At 38.8% G+C, this 26,299-nt stretch overlaps 4 protein-coding genes across 9 annotated transcripts in view; 1 reads left to right on the top strand and 3 right to left on the bottom strand.

Annotated features, from left to right (window-relative positions):
* Positions 1-757: 757 nt before the first annotated feature.
* On the bottom strand, positions 758-5,104 carry map9 (microtubule-associated protein 9). The gene is made up of 13 exons (XM_015032356.1): positions 4,739-5,104; positions 4,566-4,656; positions 3,393-3,911; positions 3,145-3,317; positions 2,790-2,898; positions 2,643-2,707; positions 2,487-2,548; positions 2,228-2,390; positions 1,920-2,006; positions 1,673-1,834; positions 1,446-1,591; positions 1,015-1,150; positions 758-940 (listed from the first exon to the last, which is right to left on the bottom strand). Exons 1-13 carry the CDS (start codon positions 4,811-4,813, stop codon positions 824-826), a joined length of 1,905 nt encoding a protein of 634 aa, XP_014887842.1. The 5' UTR covers positions 4,814-5,104; the 3' UTR covers positions 758-823.
* Positions 5,105-6,162: 1,058 nt separating this feature from the next.
* smim14 (small integral membrane protein 14) lies at positions 6,163-12,878 on the bottom strand. The gene is made up of 5 exons (XM_015032355.1): positions 12,728-12,878; positions 9,774-9,869; positions 9,079-9,127; positions 8,828-8,982; positions 6,163-7,769 (listed from the first exon to the last, which is right to left on the bottom strand). The coding sequence occupies exons 2-5, from the start codon at positions 9,846-9,848 to the stop codon at positions 7,731-7,733; spliced, it is 318 nt and encodes a 105-aa protein (XP_014887841.1). The 5' UTR covers positions 9,849-9,869; positions 12,728-12,878; the 3' UTR covers positions 6,163-7,730.
* Positions 12,879-14,880: 2,002 nt separating this feature from the next.
* Positions 14,881-22,171, top strand: ube2kb (ubiquitin-conjugating enzyme E2Kb (UBC1 homolog, yeast)). 2 transcript variants are annotated; one of them, XM_015032354.1, is made up of 8 exons: positions 14,881-15,269; positions 16,035-16,128; positions 16,234-16,292; positions 17,842-17,924; positions 18,006-18,105; positions 18,253-18,381; positions 18,715-18,800; positions 20,889-22,171. In XM_015032354.1, the coding sequence occupies exons 1-7, from the start codon at positions 15,207-15,209 to the stop codon at positions 18,787-18,789; spliced, it is 603 nt and encodes a 200-aa protein (XP_014887840.1). In that variant the 5' UTR covers positions 14,881-15,206; the 3' UTR covers positions 18,790-18,800; positions 20,889-22,171. The 2 variants fall into 2 exon arrangements, with proteins under 2 accessions (XP_014887840.1, XP_014887839.1); XM_015032353.1 differs by lacking the exon at positions 20,889-22,171 and having other exon boundaries at positions 14,882-15,269; positions 18,715-18,821.
* The window catches only part of pds5a (PDS5 cohesin associated factor A), a 22,433-nt gene continuing 18,167 nt past the window's right edge, over positions 22,034-26,299 (bottom strand). For 3 of the 5 annotated variants that reach the window (XM_015032348.1, XM_015032351.1, XM_015032352.1), the window contains exons 26-33: positions 26,006-26,120; positions 25,789-25,921; positions 25,490-25,609; positions 24,969-25,034; positions 24,679-24,827; positions 24,505-24,580; positions 24,165-24,424; positions 22,034-22,433 (exon numbers count right to left, since the gene is read on the bottom strand). In XM_015032348.1, the coding sequence (XP_014887834.1) occupies positions 22,430-22,433; positions 24,165-24,424; positions 24,505-24,580; positions 24,679-24,827; positions 24,969-25,034; positions 25,490-25,609; positions 25,789-25,921; positions 26,006-26,120 (923 nt within the window). In that variant the 3' untranslated portion in view covers positions 22,034-22,429. The remainder of the gene's footprint in view (positions 22,434-24,164; positions 24,425-24,504; positions 24,581-24,678; positions 24,828-24,968; positions 25,035-25,489; positions 25,610-25,788; positions 25,922-26,005; positions 26,121-26,299) is intronic. The other 2 variants (XM_015032350.1, XM_015032349.1) reach the window with 2 other exon arrangements.

Here is a 26,299-nt window from a genome sequence, read left to right as displayed (position 1 = left end):
TCATGACTTTTTTTCCACAATCAAACTTTAAAGTCAAGCATGTACCTTGTAGTCAGTGGTCATCCCCTTATTCCAGCATGCCTTTATAAGAATCCAAAGTAACCAACTGGCTGTACATGTACGTAATTTATGCTGCACTTTGTAGCACTCTTGCCTTGAAGCAAGACGTCCTGGGTATGATTGTTCCCCCAGGGTACTCCAGCTTCCTCCCACAGTCCCAAACCAGTGAGGCTAATTGGTTTCTAAATTGTCCTTAAGTGTTCATGATAGTTTACTGAGACAGCAACACACACACACACCAATATTTTCAGGGAAAAGGTTGTAGAGAAACTTACAGCAGGGTTATCTCAAATCAGAGTACCAAAGAGTTAAAAAGATGAAAGCAATAAACAAGGCAAATGAGGGAGATAAATAAATCTCCATAAATCACTATAATAGAATGACAGAAAATGTTCCTGGGAAGGATTTCACCACAGCAGTAAAAGATAATTAATGTATCTAGTAAAGACTGGTACATGTCTTTACCAGTGGAGACGGCTGTGTATTTGGATGACCATGTCTGAAACTACAGCCTTGTTGCATAAGTCTCAACTGGAGTGATGAGCTCTTCAAGGAATGGTTACTTAAAGCTCAAAAGAAACAAGACAGTTTTTAGTACTAAATGTTGTAATGTGGTAGAATGTGTCAAAAGTAACACAAAGAACAAATCTATTCAAATTATTTGATTTAGTTAATGCAAAGAAAAAGTCATAAAATGTTTATGCCCATATCCAAGTGTCTTTTATTAGAACTTGAATCTTAAAGATAACAGCCCTGTAGGTTGTCACTTTCTAAATGGGATGGTTTTATTTGGAGGGTTCCACGGTGGAGGACTGTCCCGAAGTATTTCTTGTATCACTCTTTCGTCTTTTCTTCTCCTCTGCTCTCGATCCTTTTTTATCTGTTTGAAAAGCAAACAATAGTGGATATTTCTGAGCTCTGACCCAGTTACATTTTCTTCATCGTTGGACTTACCAGCCAGTTTTCATAGGTCTCTATGGCCGTCTTGTCTTTTTCTTCCTTCAGGTACAGCTCTTCTTCTGCCTTTGTTTTGATTTCTTCACGCTCCCTCTTGAGCTTTTCGTGAAGAAGGTCTTTCTTTTTGTCACACCTTATTCAGGTGAAGAAAACCACGTAAAACAGACTGGGTTAACACTGACCTCACTGCAGAAGGCGTTTGTTTTAGAAGGGGGTTAAAACAGGAACATCTAGCCTGAGTGCGCCACCTTGTGGTTGGTGATTTTTCACAACCGCATAGATGAGAGCGAGGCAGGACAGAAAAATATTTTCAGCAGATGTGAGGATGAACTGAATCTGCTGGGGATGGAGTGGCAATACACCTCCAGCAATCATTTCAGTAAAATTATTTTAAAAACAGAGATAGACATAATGTGATTTATACCCACCAGTCGGAAAATGCAGATTTGCTTTCTCGCTGCCTTTCTTCTTCTTTTTCCTGCTTCTTCAGCTTCTGTTTACTTTCAGCCACTTTCTGCTTTCTGTTTCTCTCAATGAGCAGCTGATCATACTCACGCTTCCAGTTCTCAAACACCTTTATGATCGAAACACTGATCAGTATCAAGCTTACACACTTTCATGTCTCTTGTAGTTTCAAAATAATTTGTATCTGCACCTGTATGGCAGATTGTCTTCTTTCTTCCTTTTCTTTATTCTCCCTTTGCTGTTTCCTAATCATATTTTGTCTTTCTTTTGCTTCGGCTTTGAGGCTCTCTGCTTTCTTTTCTTTCCAGGCTTCAAAAGAGGCGTTGGCATGTTCCTTTTTAGACTCCATGTCCTGTTCATAGACAGACAGACGGCCACTCATAATAACTACGTGTTCATATTTACCTTAGAGATGGTAGAAATAAACCGAGATTCACCTTTTTCTGTTGTTTCTTTATAAGCTCTTCTTTCTTCTTCAGCCGCATGTTCTCTCTTGATTTTTCTTTTTTCTTTTTGAGCCATTCCTGTTGTGAGCACAGAGGGCTTTAATCAATCAAATATGTATTTCCAACACTCCTTCCAACCCTCCGTCCATTTTGACCTAATCATTTTGAAAATGATTTACCACATTGCAGTGTCGGGGGAACCTCTGACTTGAAGTTCACCTTCACCGCATGACAAAACAAAAAAAAAAAACACACCAAACTCCATGGTGACTTAATATGCTGCAGCGACTCACTCTGACCTGGTAAACTGCAGCTCTGATAGATTCTGGTGCTTGAGGAGAAGACTCCTGTAAGGACAGTTTCCGGTCTAGAACTTTGAGTGTTCCCAAATATTTTGACTCCACTTTTCTGGAGCACGCACTCTGAGACCTCTCAGGGGTTTTAGAGTGAGAACAGGAAGTCCTAACGCCAGAAAAAAAAAAAAAGAAAAGAAACAATGGTCAATTACTTTTTCAGTTTCCTTTATGCAGCAACACTAGTAAAGCCTCCTTCACTCACTTGGTGTCAAAGGACTTTTCAAGGGCATGAGAGCTTTGATCTGAGGGATCTCCTGCGTGTCCCTAAGAAGAAAATTCAATCAAATCAAACAGATGTGTAACAAATAAAAAAAAAAATCCATCACAGCCATGTTAGATAAAGCACAGATTGACTTACATTAAATTCTTCAAATGATGAAGAATAGGGTCTCCCTTGCTCCTTGCTGTCGTCGGATAGAAAGCCTTATAAAACAGTAAATCAAAAGTCAGCTGGAAGAGTGAGTTGTATCACTGATTTGACACCGCAGAGTGTGTCAGTACTTACCTCTGGAGCCAGAATCAAACGTAGACCTGGTGACGAGTTGTGACTGTTCACTCTTATTTGAAAATGACTTGCTGGGGCTACATGAAGCTGTCTGGTCTCCATCTGTCCACTGCAATTAACAACACAAGAATTAACTGCCGTTTCCTAGAAATTACTTCCGTATCACAAAAAAGCACGTTGTTCAACAGTGGCTGTTTTACATGTACTTTGCAAATATGTAATTCTGTTTTTTCAACCCTTGATGGAAGAAAATTATCAAACGATTATCATCCTACAAATATTTTTGAATTAGGTGAATGAGCAGTAAGTGGGAAAAACAAGAGGTAAATCTATATTATGTAATTTTGGTTCTTACTGTTATGTTGCTGGATGCATCAGTTGAGAAGGGAATGGACATAGAAGACGTTTGGGGTCTGCTGAAATCCTGAAATTCACTTTCCTCGTCCCTTTTCTTCTGTGAAAGGAGTGACTTCAAGCCAAGCGTCCTTTGCCGAGGTTTGGGTTTCGGTGGCATCTCTGGAACACTGCCTGAATAGTCAAACAAAGTGTAAATATCAAGATAACTTTTTACAGCCTTGAATAAAAGAGCTAATAGTAACTAACCAGTTGAAACAGTGTTGCAGAGATGAGGTGCAGACACTGGTGGCGTCTCAGAGGTTTCTTTCACGCCAGGATTTGTCTTATCTTCTTCTGGACCAGGCGACTCCACCACAGTGCCGTCAGACGGTAACGGCAAAGAAAGAGCATCGTCTGATATTTGACATGACAGACTTGAGGTCTGTTTTGTGAGCGGACCATTTGTCGGTTTTTCACTAGATGGATTAATTTGAGAGTTTTCAGCACTAACATTTGTGGAGTTCTGAGGGTACAGAGAGGCTTCATTCTGGACGTTTCCGTCATTATGGACATTTCCATCATTAGAGGACTCATGTGGATCCGACCCTGATGTGTCTTTTGAGTTGGAGCTGCTTCTGTGGGATTTCAGGAATGATACTTTCTTTGGCTTGGTGGGTTTGTCTTCTTCGTCTGAAAACTCAAAGGTATTAAATGTCGCTTTACTCCTTCCTGCTTTGAAGGCATCAATCCTTTTTTTTCTTGATTTTAGAAGTTTATCCAAAAAGTCTGAAAAACAGCAAGTAAAAGGCAAAGTCAGTCATTGGACTAATTCGTTTTATCTTACATATACTACTCAGCAGCTTATTTATTTTCAAAGAAAGCACAATTAAAAGTTAAGAATGTGCTCCCACAGTATGATTTCACAAAGTTTTAGACATGTCGTTAGACATGTCGATAAGAAGATACTTAAACCCATGTTGAAAACTGATCTTAGAGTGTGAGTGAGGTTTGCATGAAATATATTTACAGATATTTATATGCTGTGTCATATTCATTTATCACTGAGGGTTGCACTGCAATTGTATTATATTCTAGGAACATAATGACAATTAAAAAAATCTTATGTCTTAATGTGCTAATAGCATAAAAGTGTTTTGAATGCCATATTAAGCTCAGTTAAGTTACCATTGGTACACAACATGGTAGACCAATTTCTGACAGATGTTGCTGTGGATGGTGAAGATAAAGCAAATGTCTTCATATATTGTTTATCTTCAGAGAGTTCAACTAATGTAAAACTGGGTATTTTCCCGTTTGAATTTTTCTATGTGACAGACATGTATTGTTTCCACTGGTGTGATTGCTGGAGATTTTTAAACTTTAGCAAATCCAGCCTGTCCCGATCTGTTTTTTTCCCCCCACATACAGGTGTATGCTTACCATCTTCATCGTCGTTAATGTCATCAAAATAAAAGTGTTGCTGTGCATTTGCTTTGCTTGCCCTGGAAGACACAGCAGCCTGAAGTTCATCCTACAACAGAGTTGTTGGAATAGGAGTTTACAGGGCTGATGCTTTACTGGTTTATAACCCAAATATACATTAAAGCTCTTACCTGGAATGTAGTTCTTTTCGATGTTTTCGGACTTTTTGCATACGCCAGTGTCCTTACCTCCTGATCTGTCATCATGTAAACCAAACTGGGGAACAACACGCTCTCATCCGCATTAGCATGCTATCATCAACGGTTTTTTGCTGGTGCTAGTTAGCCTCTAGGCTACTTCCTGTTCGGCAGTACTCAACATTTGACGATGAAGTAACTCTGTATGGAAAATTACCGTAGGATGTTACAAATAACACAGAGTTATATAAAAAAGCTCCAAGTAAAGCCGAACTAGCATTGCTGCTTGAGGTAACGGAGTTGTTGACGGTAACCCAGGGAGACGAGAGGTACAGGTCAACACTGCGCATGCTCGAAAGATTAACTAGTTAATTTGAACTTTTTAAATTAACTTATAGCTGTACGACTAGAGCCGTAGCTTATAATGTGTTTGATACTTTAAATAACATTTTGACATTAATATATGGCAATTAAGGGTGAAAAAATATCCAGGCGTATATATGTAACATAGTTAATATTGTATAGAATTCCAATTGTCATTACTTCCAAGTTTGGGTTCATGTGTAAAGGGTGAAACAGCACCCCCTCCTGGTGGTTGGCAGGGTTAAATATAGTGAACACAGACATCTCGTTGCCAGTTCATGAGAGATGGGCGCGAGGTAGGTTCACTGAGTTTAACACTCCAGTAAAATGTTATGTTAGCTTTTTGCTAACATGAAATGCTGTTCCTCGTAAGGTGCTGTACCCGCTGTGATGAACCTGATTTCTGATCAGTCCATATTCTGTTTCGCACAGATAAACGACGTTTCATCTCATCCTGTCTCCTGGCCCTTATTCACACAACGCAGAACTGATTTATACTGATAGATCGATCACGATTATCGAGGTTACATATGCTTTTAGACTACATGAGAAAGCCAGACTACCCGGAGAAAACATGTCAGGATTCGAACAGAGGACTGTTTGCTGGTAATTTTGAAAACATTGTTACCTAACATTCAGAGATTGGGATCTCTGGAGAGAGAGAGAGAAAACTAAACTAAACAAAAATAAAACGATATATTTTTGGAGAAAGTGACATATTTTTATTATAAACATTCATACACTTTTGAGTGATTAATTGAAAAATATTTTTGCATTGGAGCAATCAAATTACAGAAGAGAATCAGGGACACTGAAAAAAAGTCAGATTTTTTTTTCTCTCTTTTTAATCCAGTGAATTGTACTTCATGAATAATTTTAGGCTTGATGGTACATTTTACCATATGAAAACATATTTGCTCCCTTACAGATTTCTTTCCATTTATACTAACTTGTCACATTTAAATGAGTCATACAAGGAAATATCAGCCTTTAACTGAATTACATAGAAATGTATGATCTTATTTAAAGAAAAAAAAAAAAAACAAGACAAGCAGTTCAGATTTAAGTATTGATTTTTTTATTGTAAGAAAAGTGCATAGTTCAAGCCCTTAAAATTCTATTTACTAAACATTATCATTTGAGGTGTCATATGATAAACAGTAGTCAGAGATGTAACCCATTTTCTATCCGTTCCTGTATATCACAACCTAATGTCAATATGATTCATAAAGCTCTTCCTGGCCATCCTGACAGCTACAGAACAAATAAAGAAATTTGCTGCTGGTATTGAAATAAGGTAGCCACGTGTCCAAAGGCATTCCAGCTGAACACCCTTCAATCCAACAACAGCTAATGCAAGAGTTTCAGAATCCCAAATCCCAGATAAGAAAGATGTTCACAAACTCTGATAAAGCTTAAGAAAAAAGCAGCAGGATGTCTTGGTTTAGTGGCTGTGGGCTGATTGCGTCGTTATGTAAAACAGAAAAGAAAATATCCAAGAAAAATAGACTACTTCTTCACTAAATATTGTTCCCAATAACTCAAATGGTAAATATTTGAGCATGCAGACCATTCATTTAATCAAATAGCTTTGTATTGGAAAATAGTTTGTAAAAAGTGCTTAAAATTAATTTCAGAACGATAAATTTCCATTGGCACCACTTAACTATACATATTTAGTCAGCCTTTGGATTATTACACTTCTGAAAAAGAAGTATACCCCGACTGATTTGTTGGTACAGTTTAAGAACCTGATCTAAAGTGGTTTGCTGTAAACAAAAACAAGATTAATTCACAACTTAGAAAGCACTCCAAAAAGAAAATCCCGATTTAAGATTTGAGCTATTCAATTTACTTCAGGGAAGTCTTTCATTGCATAAAGACAAATTCCTGATATGTCTTTACTGGCACAGCTTAAAGTAACAATTTTAAAACCTACTGAGAGGAATGTCTTAGAGCAATCAAGAAAATCCGCACTACTCCTGACTGAGCAAGACTGGAAACGGTAATCAAAACCACCTAATGGGGAATTTCCAGGATCTCCACCCTAATCAGGCAGCACATTCCTTCATTCAGAGTTAATGTCCCAGCTCTAATGGTGTGTTAACACCATGGCTGAGACCTGGGACCAACTTCAACCTCAAACACACATCCTGATTTAAGACTTTGTGAATAAGCAACGTACTGATAATTAGGATCCTGAGTTGTAAAAGAACATAAGTGGTACTTATGCTGGAATATCCTTAAAGGGTCCGTTTTCTGGATTACTAACAGCTAGTGACAGGCTGCTGATTATTATAAATCATAATGCAATGGTTAATGTAGATTTCAATCATAACAAAAAAGGACATATAATATATATATATAAAAAAGAGAAAAGCCAAAGAAACAAATTATACTGTTTATATTTTTCTAATATATGTGTGCAAAAAATTATTTTTAGCCTCTATAGAACATGATCACGTCAACAGTTTACTGATTCAGTGTCAGGCCAGTTTTAGTAACATTGGTCACAGAACAAAAACTGTAACCAGGTAATGAAAAGAAGATTTGTGATTTAAGGCCGACAGGAAGATGCTGTTGTCCTGCTCACAGTTGTAGCCTGTGGTGGTCTGACTCAGTGTTAGTCCACTGGTGGTGCAGGGGGCTCCCTTCTTTCACTCTGCAAACCAAGACAGTTACCAATTAGCCTTCTGGAGATAAGGGGGCACATGCCAAACCATTTGAAATGAGTATTTATACCCCTTCAACTTTTGTTTTTACATTTCTCGCCATTTCACAACCTCAAACGCTAATATATTTTCATAAGATTTCACGTGACAGGCCAACACCAAAGCAGTAAATTGCAAAAAGGAAAGAAAATAATACATATGTTTTACAAATAAGGTATTAATAATGTGGAATGCAACTACTGAGCCTCCTTTATAATGGACAGAGCCAAATAAAAGGCAATCCTGAAAGAAAACCTGTTAAGAGCAGCAAAAGATTTGAGACTGAGGTGACGCTTCATCTTCCAGCATGACAACAACCCCAGATAAAAATCCAGAACTAGAATGGAAAGGTTTAGTCATGGTTCTCAAAAGTCACTGACTTCTCTGGAGTCTGATATGCAAATATCTGAAACCAAACTAGAAGCTTTTATTTCAATTTTGACCTTAAATGAAACATTTAATCATTTCAAAAGTTTACTATTGTGCTTTAATCGATTCCATACATTTAAAAGTCTGGCTGTTATTAGGCTCAGTAATCAGGCTACCATCAGCAATAGAAACTGAAAGCTACAATAAATAAATTGTAGTGCAGTTCTGCATAAAGGATTTAACTAAAAAACTCTCCATATACATAGCAGCCAGCAGGAGGCGCCACATCCTCATTGATTGGCCGTATGACAGTGCTAGAACGGCCCAGTCAAAGTTCAAAACCAAACTCAGTTGAGTATCTGCTCACAGATACACTCCATCCAATCTGACTGAGTTTGAACTATTTTTTTTTTTAAATAAAATTGATTCAGAGTTCATGAACAGAAATCAATAACTTGAAGACCAAGTATCATTTTCCTTCCACTTTACGCAGTAATTTGCGTTGGTCTATTGCATACAATCCTAATAAAACACATTGTACTTGTAAAGTTGTAAAGTGACAAAATGTGGAAAAGACACTTATGCATCTCACACTGTGGAAATGTGAAAACTCAAAACGTTGAAACTGATCAATACTAACATTGTGAGGTCCAGAGGGCTTGCCAGAAGGACGGGCTCCTCTGAGGCTGGAAGGGCGCAGCAAAAACAGGACCAGAGCCACCACCACCCACCCCATCAGGACCATGGGCAGGGTCAGGTCCCCTCCTCCACCCACTGACCCGCTGGGTCCGGGCACTGTGCAGAAACAGAACAGCAAGCGTCAACGGCCATGTCTCCGCTGTAGTGCCTTACACTCTGACACACAGCGCTGTGGGCGGAGGGGATACGTACACTCCTGAGGACACTCGATGTCAGTACAGTACGACTGGGATTGCCTGAGCTGAAAATGCAGAGGAAACATTTTATAAACTCGAAATATAACTTTATGCTACACAGTGTTACAAAAGTTTCTGTTATACAAAATAGCGACTCATGATTCCTCCAAGGCCTGACTAGTAAACGCTAGTTGAGATATTTTCGTCATTAAGGCAACGCCCCTTATTGTGGTAAGCAAATCAGAAAGCTGAGAGTGGCTTTCAGTTCTCAGCCAACTGCAACCTGCCATGCAAGTTACAGCTGGGCACAAAAACAAAATAAGGTCACATGGAAACTGAAACCATGACTAGATGCATAGCTTTTATTACAAATGCCAATCTCATCTTTGACAATGCATCCTTCACTAATTAACAATTAACAAAACATGAAATCAATTTGACTTTACAGACGTCACTGGAGAGCGAAAGACAAACACACAACAGGAACCAGGATGTGTCATTCCGGTCACTCAGTGACGCCTTGTATGCGGATTACTCCCTCTGGGAATACTTTCACTTACGAACCAGCTGTAGAAACTCACACACTTTATGACATTTTCACCGGATAACATGTACCAACAGCAGGTTTGACTGTCAATCTGCCTCAGCCCTACAGATCAACCTGCCACAATGTATAAATCAGAGAGAAATCCTGTCAGTTGCCCTGCTTACCAGGTTGATGAGGCGCCTCATAGCGTACTCCTGAGAGCAGATGCACTCACACGGGTCGAAGCCTCCTTCAGCCATTTCTCACCAGCAAGAATCCACCTTGAAGCAGAGGCACTTCAGGTAAGTAGGGCATACATGAACAAGTGGCAGAAATCCAATGCTGCCTCTTGTCAGTGCTGTTTTGTTGCTCGATGGACACACACAGACAAGAGAAGGGGGAGGAGACTCTTCTGCTAAGGAGAGTCAGCAGCGGTGTGTGTCGTTTTGTGTTATACTCAAGCCAGATGGGAGATTTTATCTGCACTTTTCTGTTGCCTATGATCTTTTATCTTAAATGCTAGTGGCATTTGAGGGATGTAAAATGGTTTTTGGATGATCATTTGTGAAATTTTAGGTGATGTTCTAAAGAGTAAGACCAGATGGAAGTGTTTTTACAATCCAGCGCTGAAATTACCAACTGAGTCATTTAGTTTCAATGGCATAATACCTTTCTAAAGCATTCATGCTTAAATCTATGCAATTATAAACATAGACTGAAACTTTTCTTATTGAGATTTTATGTGAAAACCAACAAAAAGTACAGTGGAAGGAAAATGATCCATGGTGTCTGTTGGAAATATTAGTTTAATTATGCTAGTTTTAATTTTAGCGCATGTTGAAATATTAGACAGACCATGATTGTTTTGAGTAGGCCTCAGTTTAGGTTAGAATTAGACTCATAGTTTAATCAATATATAACTTAATCAGTAGAATATTTTTCTTAGATATAATGATCCCGATTTGATTAAAATTAGTCTAATCAATAGATTTTTATAGTAGATCACACTCTTAAGAGTCTATAAATCATATATTCATCTGAAAATGTTTTAGTTCATTATTACCAAAGAAGTTTGAAAACTAATCAGAAAATATTGAGTGTAACAGATGTTTTGGTATTGAAGCTGCTCATGTCTGTTTTATAAGAGTTTAAAGATATTATATGGAACATGTGCAAATTTTTATCATCAAAATCTGCTGTTTGATGCACTGGGTCAGAGGAGAGGTCAGGAGAGCTCTGTGCGACAAACTTTGGTCCCACTTTCTTGAGTAAAATGTTTCTGTATGAAAATGAACACATCTTTGTTCATACCCTGGGAAAGTACGCAGGGAGGACAGCATAGACAACAATGAATTCATCCCTTGGCCTTGGTAAACACCTGCATTTGTAGGTAGGCAGAGACAACCTTTAAACGCTACGTTAGAACGCATCAGAGAGTAAAAACACGCCTTGATATAAAAGTAATTGACCTAAAACAGCTAATCAGATCACTGGGGTGGAACTGTCGTAACTGCCACACGGAGTGGTCTCCGGAGGAGCATCTTTGTATTTTTCTAAGGTAATTAATTTCTTCTTCTTTGTGGTTTTGGTTTCTGATGATTATGACAAGCTGTTGATGTGATTTTATGTATTTGATTGTTTGAATAAATTCTGGATGATTGTGAAGTTGAACAGTGACTGTTGTCTTTGTGGTTTCACTTTTACACACAACATTAACGGACCTAGGGAGACGAGATAACAACGAGCAGCAGGTAGCAAATATCTCATTTCTCAGCATGTCTTAAAAAAAAAAAAAAAGAAATCTGAACAGTGTGGTGTGAATTTGCATTCTTTCATGCAGAGTCCATATTAATGCCCCCACGATGCTATTATAGCCTGAAATCTTTTGGGAAATGGCTCTGTTAGCTCTGCACATCTACAAACTGAAATTTCAACCTCAGTCAGTTTTTCTGGAGTCTTACCACAGATTCTCAAAAGCTTTCAGGTCTACACTTTGACTCCGACATTCTGAACACGCTTTTATCTGGCTGCATGTTTAGAGTCGTTGTCCTGATAGAAGTTGAACCCCATCTGAAGTATTTTACAACCTTTAACTTGTTCTCTTTCAAGATTACTTGCATTTAGTTTAATTCTCAACAACTCTGACCTACTTCCCTGATCCTGCTAAAGAAAAACATCCCCACAGCATAATGCTGCCACCACCATGTTCCAACCTAGCCATGAAGTGTTTTGGGTGATGTGCAATGAGCTTTTTTTTTTTTTTTTTTTAACATTGTGCGTTGGGCTTGTTGACCAAAAACTTCCAGTGCCTTCTTCCACACGTTTTCTGTGTAAAGTACAAATGAAAATGTGACATCTTACGGCTTTCTTGCTGCATTTGTTCACTAATGTTCCCTAACAAACAAACCTCTGATGACTGTTCAGAACAGCTGTAGTTTTACCGAGATTAAATCACAGGTGGACTCAGTTTACAAACTAAACTACTACAGTGGTGTTGGAGGCAAAGAGGGATGAATATAAAAGCAGGCCGCACTTTTCAGATGTAAGTTTAAGAGGTAATGAAAACTTTTGTAAAACTCTGTGCTATAGCTGAGATTTCCATGTCTCGATCATATGCATGTAGTGACATAAACCTTAAGCGGGATTTAAAAAGAAACATGATTAGCAAATAAAATAAATAAACCTGCGGTTGCTTTTCCAATGCAATCTTTGGACACAGATGTTACTGTATGGAGAGTTGGCCAAACTCTGTCTGGAAATTCAAAACCGGCCTTGGAATAAGATAGTTGCTCTAAAACCTCTATTTCCTTGTAAGTTTTAGCTCCTACCATTTAAACAGCGCAGTTCCGCAGGTGGCTAACTCCGCTTAGAGCAACGTAGAAGCAGAACAACTAATCACTTCATCTTAGCACAACTAAAACCAGAGCTTTTCAAACCACAGCTTCCACTTTCTACTCAAAATCTTTCTGTTTCACCGTCCGTGCTCTCGGAAAACATTTAGCAAACTAGCTTCTTCCGAGTCTAGCCAGATGAGGAGGAGAAAACACCCTGTCTTGTTCTATTTTCCTTTCTTTTTACTATTGAATACTCTCGATTAGAGATACAAGTGAACAAAACCAAAGAAGGAAAAACGTCTTACCTGAGCTTAGAAGTTGTCAGGAACGACTGAATGCGTTTATCGGGCCTATGCTGCTCTGCTGCAGCGCCGCTGATGCCGATATTCACCGTCAAACCACCGCCGTCATGTCAACCATTTCTCCGTGTTTACTTTAAAGCTCAGAACCTTCCGACCATACGTGCACGTGGTGAAACGCGCCTCAGCCATTGGTCCAAATATTTGACGGGTAGGTCTCTAAGCCAATCGAAATCATCCAGCCTCGACCGTAAACAAACAGTCCAGATCTGTCTGTCTGTCTGTCTGTCTGTCTATCTTTCTATCTATCTATACACGTATTGTAGATGCTGATGAACCTCCTGTTGCTGTCTTACTATCTATTCAATGAAGCCTCTGACTAAAGACAGTTGTTTTAAGACAGTTCTATGAGGAGAATGCTCAGGGTTGTCTATAATTTTCTTGTGTTTATGAAGAATGCTTATTTCATAAACACATTTCCATCATCTCCAGGTGTTCCAGAGCACTCCTAAGAAAAAAGTTACATTTAAAATGTTGGTACAGTTAGTCACACCTCAATCTTAAGTTGCTAACCTAGCACTTTCCTTACAATACCATGATCCCTTTATCGACTGCAAAGATATTATTGACAAATTTGTATGTAAAAATCTGGCCTTAGTTTCCCTTTTGTCTTTTAATCTACAGTCTGGCGATCTCTACATGGATCCATCCATATTACAGGTATCAAGTAAACAGGCCGAAACGACTTATGAAAGGTTGCACTGATGTCAAAATGAAGTTTTAGAAGTGATCATATCAGAACTATCAGAGTTAAACTTAGCTGCTCATCTAAAAATAGTCAAATAAAAGGTATACAGGCTGCAAATACAGATATTCTTTTTAGTCAGCTGGCTGACGATGCAACAATATTTTTAAAGGATTCCTCTGAAGTATCTCTGGCTTTGAATATTATTCACAGGTCTTCTAATGCCTGTTAAGGACATTAGGTGTCTTCAGTTTGGAAAATTCCAGTTAAAAATACTAATAGTGTGTCATTGAGAGCAAGCACGAGGAAACAGCAGAAAGGAAACACTCCATTTAAACCTCTGCTGTCTGTGAGCAAAGTACTCTTTTGGGAACACATGAGACAATTGTTAAAAACCCTCCTCAAATTTTGTGTGCAACTGAGTGTAAATGACTTGCAATGGACAGAATAGAATAGAAATATTTACTATTATCTGACAGCAAAGTGTCAGGCAATTTAAACATGGAGATTTTGCACAACAATTACAATATAAAAACATAATTAAGAATACCATACAGTGTACTAAAGGCAAATTTAAAATATAAAGTACTGTGCCTTTATTAAAAATAGCATTGTCTGACCCAGACATGTGCAACTGAGTAATTTTTAAAAATATGCATGTGTATTCTGCATTTAAAAAATAACAAACGATTTACAAGAAAAAATAAAACAGCAAACAGTAGTAAATGTGCAAATAACAGCAGGAATGTTATTTAAAAAGAGAAAAAGTGCAAATAGCAGTAGAGATGTAAACCCCGCAATAAGTCAAGTTTTGACACTCCACAGTCTTGATACATGTGGCAGTTTAGTCAAGGTCCAAATTAAAGAGCAATTTGTCACCAAACTTTTCAGGCTGTTCTCTCTTGTTGCAAAATAATAGAACATGACGCTGCCTTCACAGTGTTGATAATGTTCTTAGACTTCCATTTGCAAACTGTCTGGTGTTTCATGTTGCTTTTGGAGAAATGGCTTCTTCTTCTCTGAGTGGCCTCTTTTTTCCATTTTTGGCCAAAACTGCAAATAGAAGTGCCAGATGAGCACTATTCAAGGGGTGGTACTATTCAAGGGGTGATATATATATATATATATATATATATATATATATATATATATGGAGCAGGAGTTTCTTAAAGAGGCAGAACCCCAATTTCAAAGCGTTAAATTATAAATTAAAAATTCATTTAAGTTATGTTTGATATGTGGCATGTTTAGAACAACTGGGAAATACATCGTTTTTTTAATGTAAGCAGTTAGGCCTTCTTATTATCTTAAAATTAATAGGTGTAATCAAAAACAATCACTTTGAACGTTAGTTAAGAAAAAAGAATATATGTACAGACACACATAAAGGTCTGCCTTCTCCCAGCGCTGGAGAGAGAAATGTCCTGATTGCCAGTTTGAAAGGAGATCGTGTTGTCTGCGTGTCACCGAGGCTCATTAATGAAACTTCTAGCTTGTGCTCCACGCTGCAGCTGCTCTGTGTGAGCATGTTCTGGACTCAATGACTGACTGACGCTGACTCTGCGTTGGCAGGCGACGGCAACGGTGAGCTCTCTCTGTCTGAGCTGAAATGAAGTGCTAAATGGTACAAGTGAAGGAGTTCCTTAAGCGTGACTAGCAGAAGGCAAGGCGACCCCCACACAGACAACACCGGGAGAAGCCCCGGGTGCAGCTCTGAGGCGGCTCAGCAGACAGACAGCCATGGCTAACATCGCGGTCCAAAGGATCAAGAGAGAGTTCAAAGAAGTTCTCAAAAGCGAGGAGGTTTGTTTACATCGCCGACTGCTTTCACTTCCTCACAGCTCCTTCTTTGCTTTTTATTTCGACTCCGTTGACATGTGAAGTGACTGTACGGTGTTTGTGGAAGACGGGGAATCACCCGACGAGGTGTTGGTTCTGTGTTGCGTCAGGTCAGGCCCGAACATCAGAACTTAAGCTAGCGTTAGCTTCAAAAAATGCCAGGCGCGTGTCAGGTGGGTGTGTTCAGGAAACACCGGGGATTCGCCGAACGACGGGCCTGCTGTTATCAGCTGTGCCCGTAAACATTGCTCAAAATTAATTAAAGCGGTTTTACACCAACTGTAACCTGTGTCCAATGGATTACCACGACTCGACAAATAAACCGGTGTCATCTCAGTTTAGCTGCTTTGAGCTACTTGAAGGCAGCGATGTTTTGATGCCCCATCTACAGTTAGCATTAGCATCTCATGTTGTGCTTTCAGCCCCTTACCAGCTTTGTAATCAGCTGGTTGTGGTCACTGTGGGAGGCTTGTGGGGTGAATGTTGTGTATTTCCCTTCCAGCAAAGTTTTTGTTTCCTCTGTTTTAACTTTAAGTTGCTTTGTTCCACAAGCAAACGATACGTTTAACCAAGACATCCTTTAGAAGTAGGAAGCTTACTTTAAATTTTTCTAAAAATCACCTGAGTCAGGTTTGTCAGAGGCCTCACTTTTTGGACATAGTGTTTGTGTCAAAATATCTGTTATTTCCCTTAAAACATTCCCTTTCTGTTATCTCTCCCAATATCTAGACAAGTAAAAACCAGATCAAAGTTGATCTGGTAGACGAGAACTTCACAGAACTGAGAGGTGAAATAGCAGGACCACCAGATACACCTTATGAAGGTACACACCTGAAAAACAGATTTTTTTTTTCTGTAAAGAAAACACACTTGGCTCAATATGTCCTGATTGAAAATGGTGTTTCTCTTGTTTATTTTCTCTTTTAAGGTGGCAGATATCAGCTTGAAATAAAAATCCCAGAAACCTATCCATTTAACCCCCCAAAGGTGAGTAGCTGAATGTTCTGATTTGAACAAACTGTAAGGCCTTTACTGCCTGTTGAGTTGACTTTTAAATATCGCAAGGGAAAAGCTGAACTAGTTGTCTTTTAGGGATTTAAGATCCAAGAGGTTTTTTTTTTTTTTTTCTTGCTTCATGGTGGCTATCCTGTTCAACAAGTTTTAAATTTTAAATACTTGCTGGGCATCACCAGCAAGTATTTAAATACCTTTCATAGCTATTCTAGCAAGGTATGGACTGTCACGACATTCTAATAGTCTGACTATCTTGAATACAAGTGCTGCTGTATCATAACATAAACTCAGCATTTCAAAACAAAATCTGTAAAATCGTCTAGAGCAGAATATTATTCCTCTCAGCTGCTCTGTTCTTTAAAATCTAGCCGGTTAATTAGTCGGACTGCCTGCTTGGTTTAACGTCAACGCTGCTTGCGACTTGTCAGCTGTAGTATTAAAATCGTGTTGCCTTCGTAGGGGTGGTTGGTGCTGTTATCCTGTTTGATGATGAAATAAAAGTAGAAATTTTTTTTTAAGTTAAACAGAGTAGTAGTCCTGTTTCAGGGTTAGCTAGTGCTCAGCTACAGATGGGGTCAGTGTTGCCATCCTTTCTGTGTCACACAGCAGGAGAGATTTCTGGTCGCTCCGGCACTTTCTCTGTCATCTCATTAAAACGACCTAAAACTACAGGAACGTGACGATGGAAGAACTTTGTAGTGTTGAAACTGTAACTGGCATACATTGGTATTATTATCAGTCTTTGTTTATGACAAAGTTTAATCAGTTATTGACAACTTTTTCTTATTTTGGGGCAAAAAGTCCTTCAGGATGGCTAAAGCTATGACAAATGATTTACATTTTTAACAGTTAAAAAGGAGAAAAACAGTCATAAATGTTTATTCTAAGTGTGTTGCTGTTATGGTCCTCGCCTTTTGAATTGATGTTGTTAAAATAAAACATAAGGTCTGCCTTATTAATAGAAAGGCATGTAGTTTCCTAAATTTCATGATTTGGTTTCTTTTTTTGTGTCTGTTCTCATCAGCAAGAATGGAATATGTCCTTACTTTTGTAGCCTAGTTTAGTTACTGGGTCTGGCCAAATCTGCTTTTGAGATGAAAGTTGTTGGATGTGTGGCTCTGATTACTTTGAAATCGAGAGAAAGCATAGGAAGTAAAATCAACAATTTTAATTTTAAAAAGCTTTTAATTACTCTTCTGTTGTGATCTTGGGCTGGACAAAGTAATTTGTACGGACGCAGATGTCTTCTGCACGACCCGTTGCCGTGAGAGACGGGTTGTGTTGATACACAGCAGATCTTGGATGTTTGTAGATTTCCATGTTTCTTTGCTTGATAGAGAAAATTTGAATAAGACGAAGCTTATCTCAATTTTTTTAATATATTTATACAGCTATTAAGAAAGCTATATGAATCAAAAATAATATTGTCTTATTTTACAACTTATTAAAAAAAAAATGAAACTAGATACACTGTCACCATTTATATTGACTCATCAGTCTTCCTTGACCCGCCGTTCTTCAGGTGCGCTTCATCACAAAGATCTGGCATCCTAACATCAGCTCAGTGACCGGAGCAATATGTCTGGACATTTTAAAAGACCAGTGGTGAGCGCGTAGAGCTAAACGCTGTGATCTGTGACGTTCAGAAATCAACTCGCGCTCACGTGTTGAGTCTGTCTCACTCAGGGCAGCTGCTATGACCCTGCGGACCGTGCTGCTGTCCCTACAGGCTCTTCTTGCTGCAGCAGAACCAGATGATCCACAAGATGCAGTCGTTGCAAACCAGGTGAGAATTACTTTCTATTTTCTTTTGGCAAAAATCAAGCTGCTCTTTAGTTTAGCTTTATTTACTTGGAGTACAACTTTTTACAAAACTGAAAAGCTGGATCTTTTTTTAAAATTGATTTCTGAATTTTCTGTCTTGAATTCTTAGTACAAGCAGAACCCAGAAATGTTCAAACAGACAGCAAGGCTGTGGTCACACGTCTACGCCGGCGCTCCGGTCTCCAGTCCGGACTACACGCGAAAAATAGACAAACTCTGTGCCATGGGCTTCGATAAGGTTAGAGACGCCTCTCTGGGTCTGAGCACCGCGTTTGAACATATCCTCACATGACACGATTTTAGGCAAAAGCAAATTTGTTTTTGAAAAATCCTGATCTTTTAGTACATGTAACTTGCATGCAGTTTACAGGCATACCTTGTTTTGTTGGGTCTTAAAAAATTGGTGTATTAGCTGAAGTGAATTAACTAGTGCTGAAACAAGGAGCAAGAAACTTTTGTCAATTGAAAACAATATAACAATATGCATAAAAGTATTACAGTAGTTAAATTTTATATCTGGAGCACACAGACTTGCATCTTCACCTTTGCGCTCTCTCTCTCATATTTTCAGAATGCAGTAATAGCGGCCTTGTCTTCAAAATCCTGGGACGTGGAAACGGCGACAGAACTTCTCCTCAGCAACTAGGACCCATCCAGGTGTGAGGATCCAAAAAATAATAACAGAAATAAAAACTCCCGTCATCAGAGCACCTCAGCTCCTCTGGGCGCCATGCCAACGTCACATTTTGCTAAGCAGACACAAACCCCATCACATTCAGCACCGCACATTAGAGGTTTGCTACAAACACCAGTAGCACCACAGTTGCCACTATGTTCACCGCTCTGTTGCCTGTCCATCACACCAAGGATTTCCCTTTTATTTCCTCTTAAATGTGTTTATAAGCCCCAACAAACTCAGCCCCTCATTTTGTTTCCATTTCTCCCCCAAAAGAAACATTTACTTTGCCCGTTGTCAACATTTGCACTGTTATTTTGCTCAAACAGTTGTCTGTCGAATTTCTGCAGGGTAAAACACGAGGGGAGCCACACGCTGTTTTCTACCTAACCACGTTTATTTAGTAGGGAGTTGGACTTTGCATCATATTCTCTCCTACAGACTCTCAATGCTGTAAAAGCTGGATATAAAATACTTGACTTGGATAGTGCTGAGCATTGGGCGGTGTGCCGGGTTTTTCCTGACCTGTTTGATGTTCCGACCCGCTGCAGGAGTTTGGTCGATGCATTTTGTACATTCAACCAGGAAAAGCCCAGCACATCCATATCCTCCACCATTTGCACACATGCACAAGAAACAAGAGTTAGCTGTAAATAATGTGTGTAAATTTAAATCTATATTGGGGATATTCTTTTTTTTTTTCTTACATTGTAAAACTAGTTATTCTAAATACAAACTATGCCTACTTTCCAGTTGAACTTTTCATGCATTTATAATCCATGAGAAGTCCCACAAAATGTCTTTTTTTTTTTTCTTAAGAGGTTGTACCCTCCAAAATCCCGATCTGTGCAAGACATAACACGCCAGATCCTCTGCTATGCCACAATCAAACATTTTCTAGTGTCTTTTATTCTTGCATGTTGTTTTTGCCTTTAACTACAGTTGGCCAAATTGTTTAGTGGGAGTTTGTTCATTTGAACATTTCCTCTAAAAAAACAAAAAAGTCACAAAAACCACAAAGTACAGCCAATTTGAGCTTTTTTGTTCCTGCTCTTTGAACCGTTTTTTTGTTTTTCCCAGAGCAGGCGAGCGACCGTTGGGTATGAATGTTGAGGTTGATTTAGGTTTGTAAAGCTGCAGTGATCGCCTGTTGCAACCAGGTTAAAAATGTATTGTATAGTTGATTTTTGAGGGGATGTTATTTTATTTCTGAGCCACTCAACCCTAATGTTGACCACATGTACACTGCCTTGCAACAACAACAAAAAAGTATTAATATCAAATTTGTCATTTAAAACAACAAATTTCAATGCGTTTTATTTAACAAACAAGTAGAGCACGACTGAAGTGGAAGGAAAACTTGTTTTAATCAGATAAGTTTGGGTTTTGCATTCTGTTCAGTCGCAGTCAGTACTTTGGAGAACCAAAACTTACAGCTACAGCAGTGAGAAGGAAGGAGACGGAGAAATTGCACAGTAGTAGCTCTCGGATACTTGAGCAACCCGGCTGTAGCATTTACTCCCTCCTTTACGCTTTGCAGAAGTCTTGCTTGTAGAGTCTGAAAGTAATTTGAAGTTTTTCCACAGATTTTAATTTAATTTAGATCTGGACTGTGCGTTTAGGTCTGTCGTCCTTTTCAGTCAAGTCTTTCACAGGGCTGTCCTGCACTGAGCTCCATCCATCTTCTAGTCTAAAGAATCGGCCCCATATTTTACCGTTTTCCTCCGGGTGAGGCGCAGTGTTGGCATATCTGCCGTTTTCTCTGTAGGGTTTAACTACAGCAACTTAATAGTTGTCCTATGAATAAATTCTTCCACCTGAGCTGCAGCTCCTCCAGAGATGTGCCTCTAGGCAGGTGCTTAAAAGTATGGAATAGCTTGAAAGATTTGTCTGCACAAAGATTAAAAACAATTGTTTCCCGTCCATTTCAGAAGTGTTTAAAATCTGAAAAATATTAAAAGTGGTGTGAACAGCAGAGCTAAATATGTTATGTCCCAAACGTGCTTTACTGTACAACAACAAAACAATTCCTTTTATTTTATAAATGTGGAACTCTTTGTTCTTTTTAGGGACACCGAAAAGTGTTTGGGTTTTATCAGGGCCACTTATTTAAAGGTTTCTTTTCAATTGACCTCCAGAGGAGCAGCGAATTAAAATTTGAGTTATTGTGCAAAACTCTCTGCTGCTGACGGTGAGACAAGTTCAGAGGCAGGCAGAAGGTGCAGTCTGCTTTACCTGTAAATAGACGGACTTGTGAAGTGCACCAGAGTCTGCTGGATCTACGTTTCTGTCAGAAAGGGGCAGAGACGAGACAAGCGGTCGCCTCCTACATCCACCGCGTCTTCCTGCTGTTCTCACCATGTACAATGTTGCACGACGACGAAGCGTTAAAAAGAAGGGGGGGCTGTTGCATCTCAGTTTCTCCATTTAAATAGACTTGTTTTGTTTTGTTTTTTATTGGAAGCAAGCATTAGCAGTATAAAAAAAGCATGGTTATTTATTGTGACAGTGTCATGTTTTTATTGATTAAAAAAAGAAAAGTGGGGAAAAAAAAAAAGAAAATGTTTGCCTGTGTTTTTGAAATTGCACCTTGAAAACAGGGATCCAAGACAAACTCTACTGCACCCAAACATCTAAAAGCATTTATTTTTTGTGAAAAAAAGGTTAAATATAATGAAATGCATTTTTTTAAAACTACATCCAAAATAAGTCAACACAAAAGGTTCCCGTTCACTTGATGTTTAAAAATAGGAATTGCCCAACGTAAGAGTTCAAAAAAATTTAATTTGTTAGGAAAACACTAAAGAAAAAAAAAAAAACTCCAAATGTGTCTAATATTGATTTATGCATTCAAAAAGTGGATTTTTCTTTTGTGTTGATTTTAAAAAAAGACCAAAATCCCTGATGAACTGAAGTGCTGTGGCAGCAAACCGAACTTGCCCCACAGGAAGGCCGTCAAAAAGCAACTACAACTTTTTAATCTGCCCTTCTGATGCCTATCACCTAAACAGTTTATAAAATCTGTCCAATGCATTCAATGTCACCTTAAATTCCTGCAAAGTAACTCACATTTACAAAGTTCTTTTTTTTTTTTTCTTTTACTTTTGTGTGTATTTACAAACTCAACTGGTGAGCTGGAAAGAAACCCTGCAGTCCAGACACAAAGGAGGAAGACATCAAGACTCAAACAGCAGAAGATGTTTTTTTTTTTTGTTTGTTTTCCCAGGAAATTTAATAAGCAAGAATCATTACCAGATTAAAACGCTTGTAAAATGTCCATCCCGGTTGGTTTTATTTTTTTCTTCTTAAAAATGGCTCCAAAAAAGAACTGGAGAGCAACAAACAAAGGGGGGGGGGAAATGTTTCTGAGTAAGACCTACATACAGAGCTTCAAATCATTGACTACAGGGTGTTTAAAATCTCCTAGTATGATGGGGTGTGTGTGTGTGTGTATGTGTGTGTGTGTGTGTGCGTGCTTGTATATTGTGTTTATGTCGAAGGTCCATAATATCTCCAAGAAAGCTGTAAGAGTCAAAGGAGCTTGTGTGTAGAGTTGAAGGTGTGACGATTCAGGCCCGTCCTCTACAGTCTGGATTTCATCTTCGCCTCTTTACCTGAAAAAACAGCAGATCTCTGCATCAGAACATGTTTTCTATTCAAGTTTTTTTTTTGTTTTTTTTAATGCTGGCTTGTGCATTTAAAGCAATAAATTGGGGATCCAGCAATAACTGCAGAACAATCATTTGATTTTTACAGTTAGTTTGGCCTGTCACGTTAACAAATTTTGATACACGATAAACTACCCCAGAAATTATTGCGATAAACGATACTATTGTTATTTTGAGACCATTTTCGAGTAATATTGTAATGGCAGAAAACATTCTCAAAGATCAATAAACTTTAAACTTAGTGTTAAACATTTAGCACTGAAACTGGAAGACATTTCAAATAACCAAAATAAATAAAATAGAAACAACAAATAAAATGAATTATGAAATTGTCCTAAAAAAAAACAAAAAAAAAAAAAAAAGGGTTAGTTGAAACCAAAACACCAGATAGAAAACTTATCAATCAGGTTTTGGTAGAATGAGAGAAAAACAAATCATGCAAATGAAAATTATTGAGTTTGTTTTAATTTATCATGCGATTAATTGATTTATTGATTATTACGACAGACCTAGCTATAGTTTTGCAGTCACCTGACTAATCCTTAACATAAATATCTTAAATGCTCCATAAAGTTATTGGTGGGAGAAAAAAGCTGATATTAACTGGAAATTGTGTAATTGCAGAATTAAATAAAAGGCCTTTTAATAACTCATTTTTAATAAATGTTTTGGTGCACAATGAGAAATAAGAGAGACTTTGTAAATTTGTGAGACTGCGAGGATTGAGCAGATTTCTTTGGATCTAAAATATAACAACAGATCAGCTGATGCTGCATTAAGTCCTTATTATCCCACCTGTTGTTCATCCCTTTTCTTTTTTTTCCCCAGTTAGTGACTTATAAACTCTTGTGGAAAACTAGATGCTTGATTCTCCTAAAGGCCACAACATCAAAGTTCTATTTTGGAAAGTAAGGCAAATAAATGTATTATTCCTAAATATCAAAACAAAATCTAAACAGAGTAAAAGTTTACGCAGCTGTAGCAAAGTGAAAACTGCAACTCCACCTCTGTACCAAAAGGAAAGCTAATCTTTATGGATCCGTTTACAGCAACTGGAGTTCCTAAAACGAACCTGCTTAACTCCATAAATGAAGCTGGACGTGGTTTCACACAGCTCACCACTTCAGTCTGATGTTTGTGGTCGCTCTACAGTCTTCAAATTGTTTGGTCAACTTTCTCCATTTTGCAAAAAAGGAAATAAAAGCAAGCATGGTGGATCTTTGGCGTGTTTAACATATTATTGTCTGAATTTTCTCCAAATGCAGATTTAAATTTATGCCAGCAGGTGGCATAGTCTTCATGGAAAACATGCTGTATATGAACAGCAAGCTACACTAAAATTTATTATACTTTGATATTTTCCCAATGTAAATCTGTTAACTTCAAGACATTAGCTTAGCATTCCCGCTTCATACATTTACGAAAACTAACTCTCTCACCAGAGTAGCCAGTATCATAACTGGCTTCTCATCCACTGACGACATTGTGGGTTATATTTCTCTGGATGCATTTCATTTTTCATACTCAAAAATGAAAACTTCTTCGTCCATTTTGAAATACTACAGAGAATCAATCAGAAAAGACCAACTACAGGAGGTGTTATTGTAGCAGAAAATGAATGGGGTGCGTTTTTGTTTTCCTTTAGACGCAGGAAAAGAAGGCGAGTTCTTCTCTTACCTCTGCAAGTCGATCTGTCTCTTTGTCCCCTCGTCACTCTGCTGCTGTGACTGCTTTGACATTTTGACGTTGATGGAGTCTGTGGTGGTGTCGGACGCTCTCTTCCTGCCTTTGCCTCCTCCGCCTCCTGCTGGTAGCGCTCCGGCTTCCTTCAGCGCTGCTGCGGCAGCGGCTGCTGCGGCTTTGGTAGGACGGCCGCGCCGTCTCACGGGCGACGCCTCTATCCCAGCGTCGGCCACCAGCTTCTGACTCGGCTCGTCCTGAAACGCACCGAGGATGAAGTTGAAAGGGAACATGGCTGCCGGTGGAGAGGTGAGAGGAGGTTCCTGTGTGAGTTTACCTTCTTCGTCTCATCTTTCTTGATGACCGGGTTCTCGTTGTTCTCCTGCGCTCGACTTTCTGAGGAGTCGGTGCTGTTGTTGTGGTAAAACCAAGCAGATGCAACACTGTTACTCTTTGTCTTTGGAGTGTGAGCAAACAGCTGCTCTCTCTGTGTGTGTGTGTGTGTGTGTACCTGTTTTTGTTGTTAGCTGTGACCAGTGGAGACGAGTTGGTGCTGGTGTTACTGGTCGTGTCTGGAGCCGTAGTGGTCTTCTGGATGATCCTCCGACCCGGAACAGTCAGAGTTTTGTTGACAGTCGCCAAAACTGGAGCCGGTTTGGGCTAAATAAGTAAATATATATATGTAAATAACTGGATCAGGTTTTAATTCATGTGGTTATTTTCAAACTTACTGCAAACAGACCAGTCTCTATGTTTTTAATTGTACTGCAACAGTAATAACTACTCATGTTGAGAATTTACCTTTCCAGTTAGCAGCATTTGTCTCATCTCTCCTGTCAGATACTCCTTGTCGTTTTTAAACTCCTGCTGTTAGAAAAAGAACGGGTTAAGCTCAATAAGACCCCAGAGGAGGACATTTTGTTTCTGCTTTTGAAATGAGAGATTTTAAAGTCTAATGAAACTAAAGAAAATAAACCGTTTAAAATATATTTTTTTCTGCATACAGGGTTCCTACACAGGTTAAAGGAACCTGGTAGAGTGAGGAATTTGATTTTAAGCACTTTAAAGGTTTGGGTATTATATATCCGATTGCCCATCCGTCTATCAACCCACTCAGTTTTTCCAAGTTTCATATGTAAAACTTTTCTACTGTCGAAAAATCGGAGATAAATTCCGAGACAACTTTTTTTTATTTTTACTTCAAAGAAACGGAAGAAAGGCCTGAGAAAGTTTGAGTGAGAAAAAGTGAGGAAATTGTGAAATGAAAAATGTAGCCGACCACAACATTTGCTGAATGTGTGTGAGAATGCGTGGATTATTGCCTTGTCTTGTACGAGGAAGAACTTTGAGGGAAGGACAGGCTCTTTCTGACAGTCCAGGTGACAAGCGGTGCTCTTGTTGGCGATGACGAAGAGAGCCACATCGCACACGATGTAAAGCTTCTGCAACCAGAGCGACACGACAGTCACCGATTCGCTTCAAAAACACAACGACATCCTTTCTGTGTTTGCCGCTTTCTACACTGTGTCATGTAGACACGACTGTGAATGCATTTCATTAGGATTTTTATGTAACAGAGCGACACAAGGTGAAGTGAATCCTCCTGCAAAGCGCTGCGTACCTCGTTGGCCTTTGCATCTTCGGGACACTGAGCGTCTTTCGTTTGTTTGATGTTCTCAACCATCTTCCTAAGAAACGCGTGACTGTTGTTCTCATTCTTGGTCATCAGGACTTCCAACATGAACCACAGACACCTAGCAAAGGGAAAAAAGTTAGACAGTGAGGACTAAAAACAACAACTGACTTTTAGATGTACTTAATACGAAGGGCAGCCTCACTCTTTGATGTCTTTGAGTTGTTCATATTCATGTGGTTTTGTGAAATCAGGGTCGTGGGCCAACAAGTGGATCATAAATGGAACCACGTACTCAGGAAGAAGAGAGACCAGTTTTTCTGTCGAGGGAAAGAATCATTTACATTAGAGTGAATATGCTTGTAATTTATTAGAAAGCTATACTGTGATTTCTAGACATGAGGTGGTACAATCACATCTGCTTAAAGCAATCCGTTTTGAAAAAGGATTTCATTCTTCGATCTTCAGTTCGCCTGACGCTGCTACAGGAAGCCGCCAT

Source organism: Poecilia latipinna, unplaced genomic scaffold (genome assembly GCF_001443285.1).
Source record: "Poecilia latipinna isolate Pla-1442-1.1 unplaced genomic scaffold, P_latipinna-1.0 Scaffold237, whole genome shotgun sequence".
Classification (NCBI taxonomy): Eukaryota; Metazoa; Chordata; class Actinopteri; order Cyprinodontiformes; family Poeciliidae; genus Poecilia; species Poecilia latipinna.
Note: the sequence above shows the minus strand (reverse complement) of the source record. Positions and strands in the feature narration are given on the sequence as shown.

Excerpts from the sequence above, each read along its gene's own strand:
- map9 (XM_015032356.1), bottom strand. The coding sequence starts at position 4,813 with ATGATGACAGATCAGGAGGTAAGGACACTGGCGTATGCAAAAAGTCCG. Across the intron at positions 4,657-4,738 it reads CGAAAAGAACTACATTCCAG|GATGAACTTCAGGCTGCTGT; the intron begins GTAAGAGCTTTA and ends ACTCTGTTGTAG. Across the intron at positions 3,318-3,392 it reads CTGCAACACTGTTTCAACTG|GCAGTGTTCCAGAGATGCCA; the intron begins GTTAGTTACTAT and ends TTGACTATTCAG.
- smim14 (XM_015032355.1), bottom strand. The coding sequence starts at position 9,848 with ATGGCTGAAGGAGGCTTCGACCCGTGTGAGTGCATCTGCTCTCAGGAG. Across the intron at positions 9,128-9,773 it reads TGAGGCGCCTCATCAACCTG|CTCAGGCAATCCCAGTCGTA; the intron begins GTAAGCAGGGCA and ends CTGCATTTTCAG. Across the intron at positions 8,983-9,078 it reads CATCGAGTGTCCTCAGGAGT|TGCCCGGACCCAGCGGGTCA; the intron begins GTACGTATCCCC and ends GTTTCTGCACAG.
- ube2kb (XM_015032354.1), top strand. The coding sequence starts at position 15,207 with ATGGCTAACATCGCGGTCCAAAGGATCAAGAGAGAGTTCAAAGAAGTT. Across the intron at positions 16,293-17,841 it reads ATCCATTTAACCCCCCAAAG|GTGCGCTTCATCACAAAGAT; the intron begins GTGAGTAGCTGA and ends GCCGTTCTTCAG. Across the intron at positions 18,106-18,252 it reads ATGCAGTCGTTGCAAACCAG|TACAAGCAGAACCCAGAAAT; the intron begins GTGAGAATTACT and ends TTGAATTCTTAG.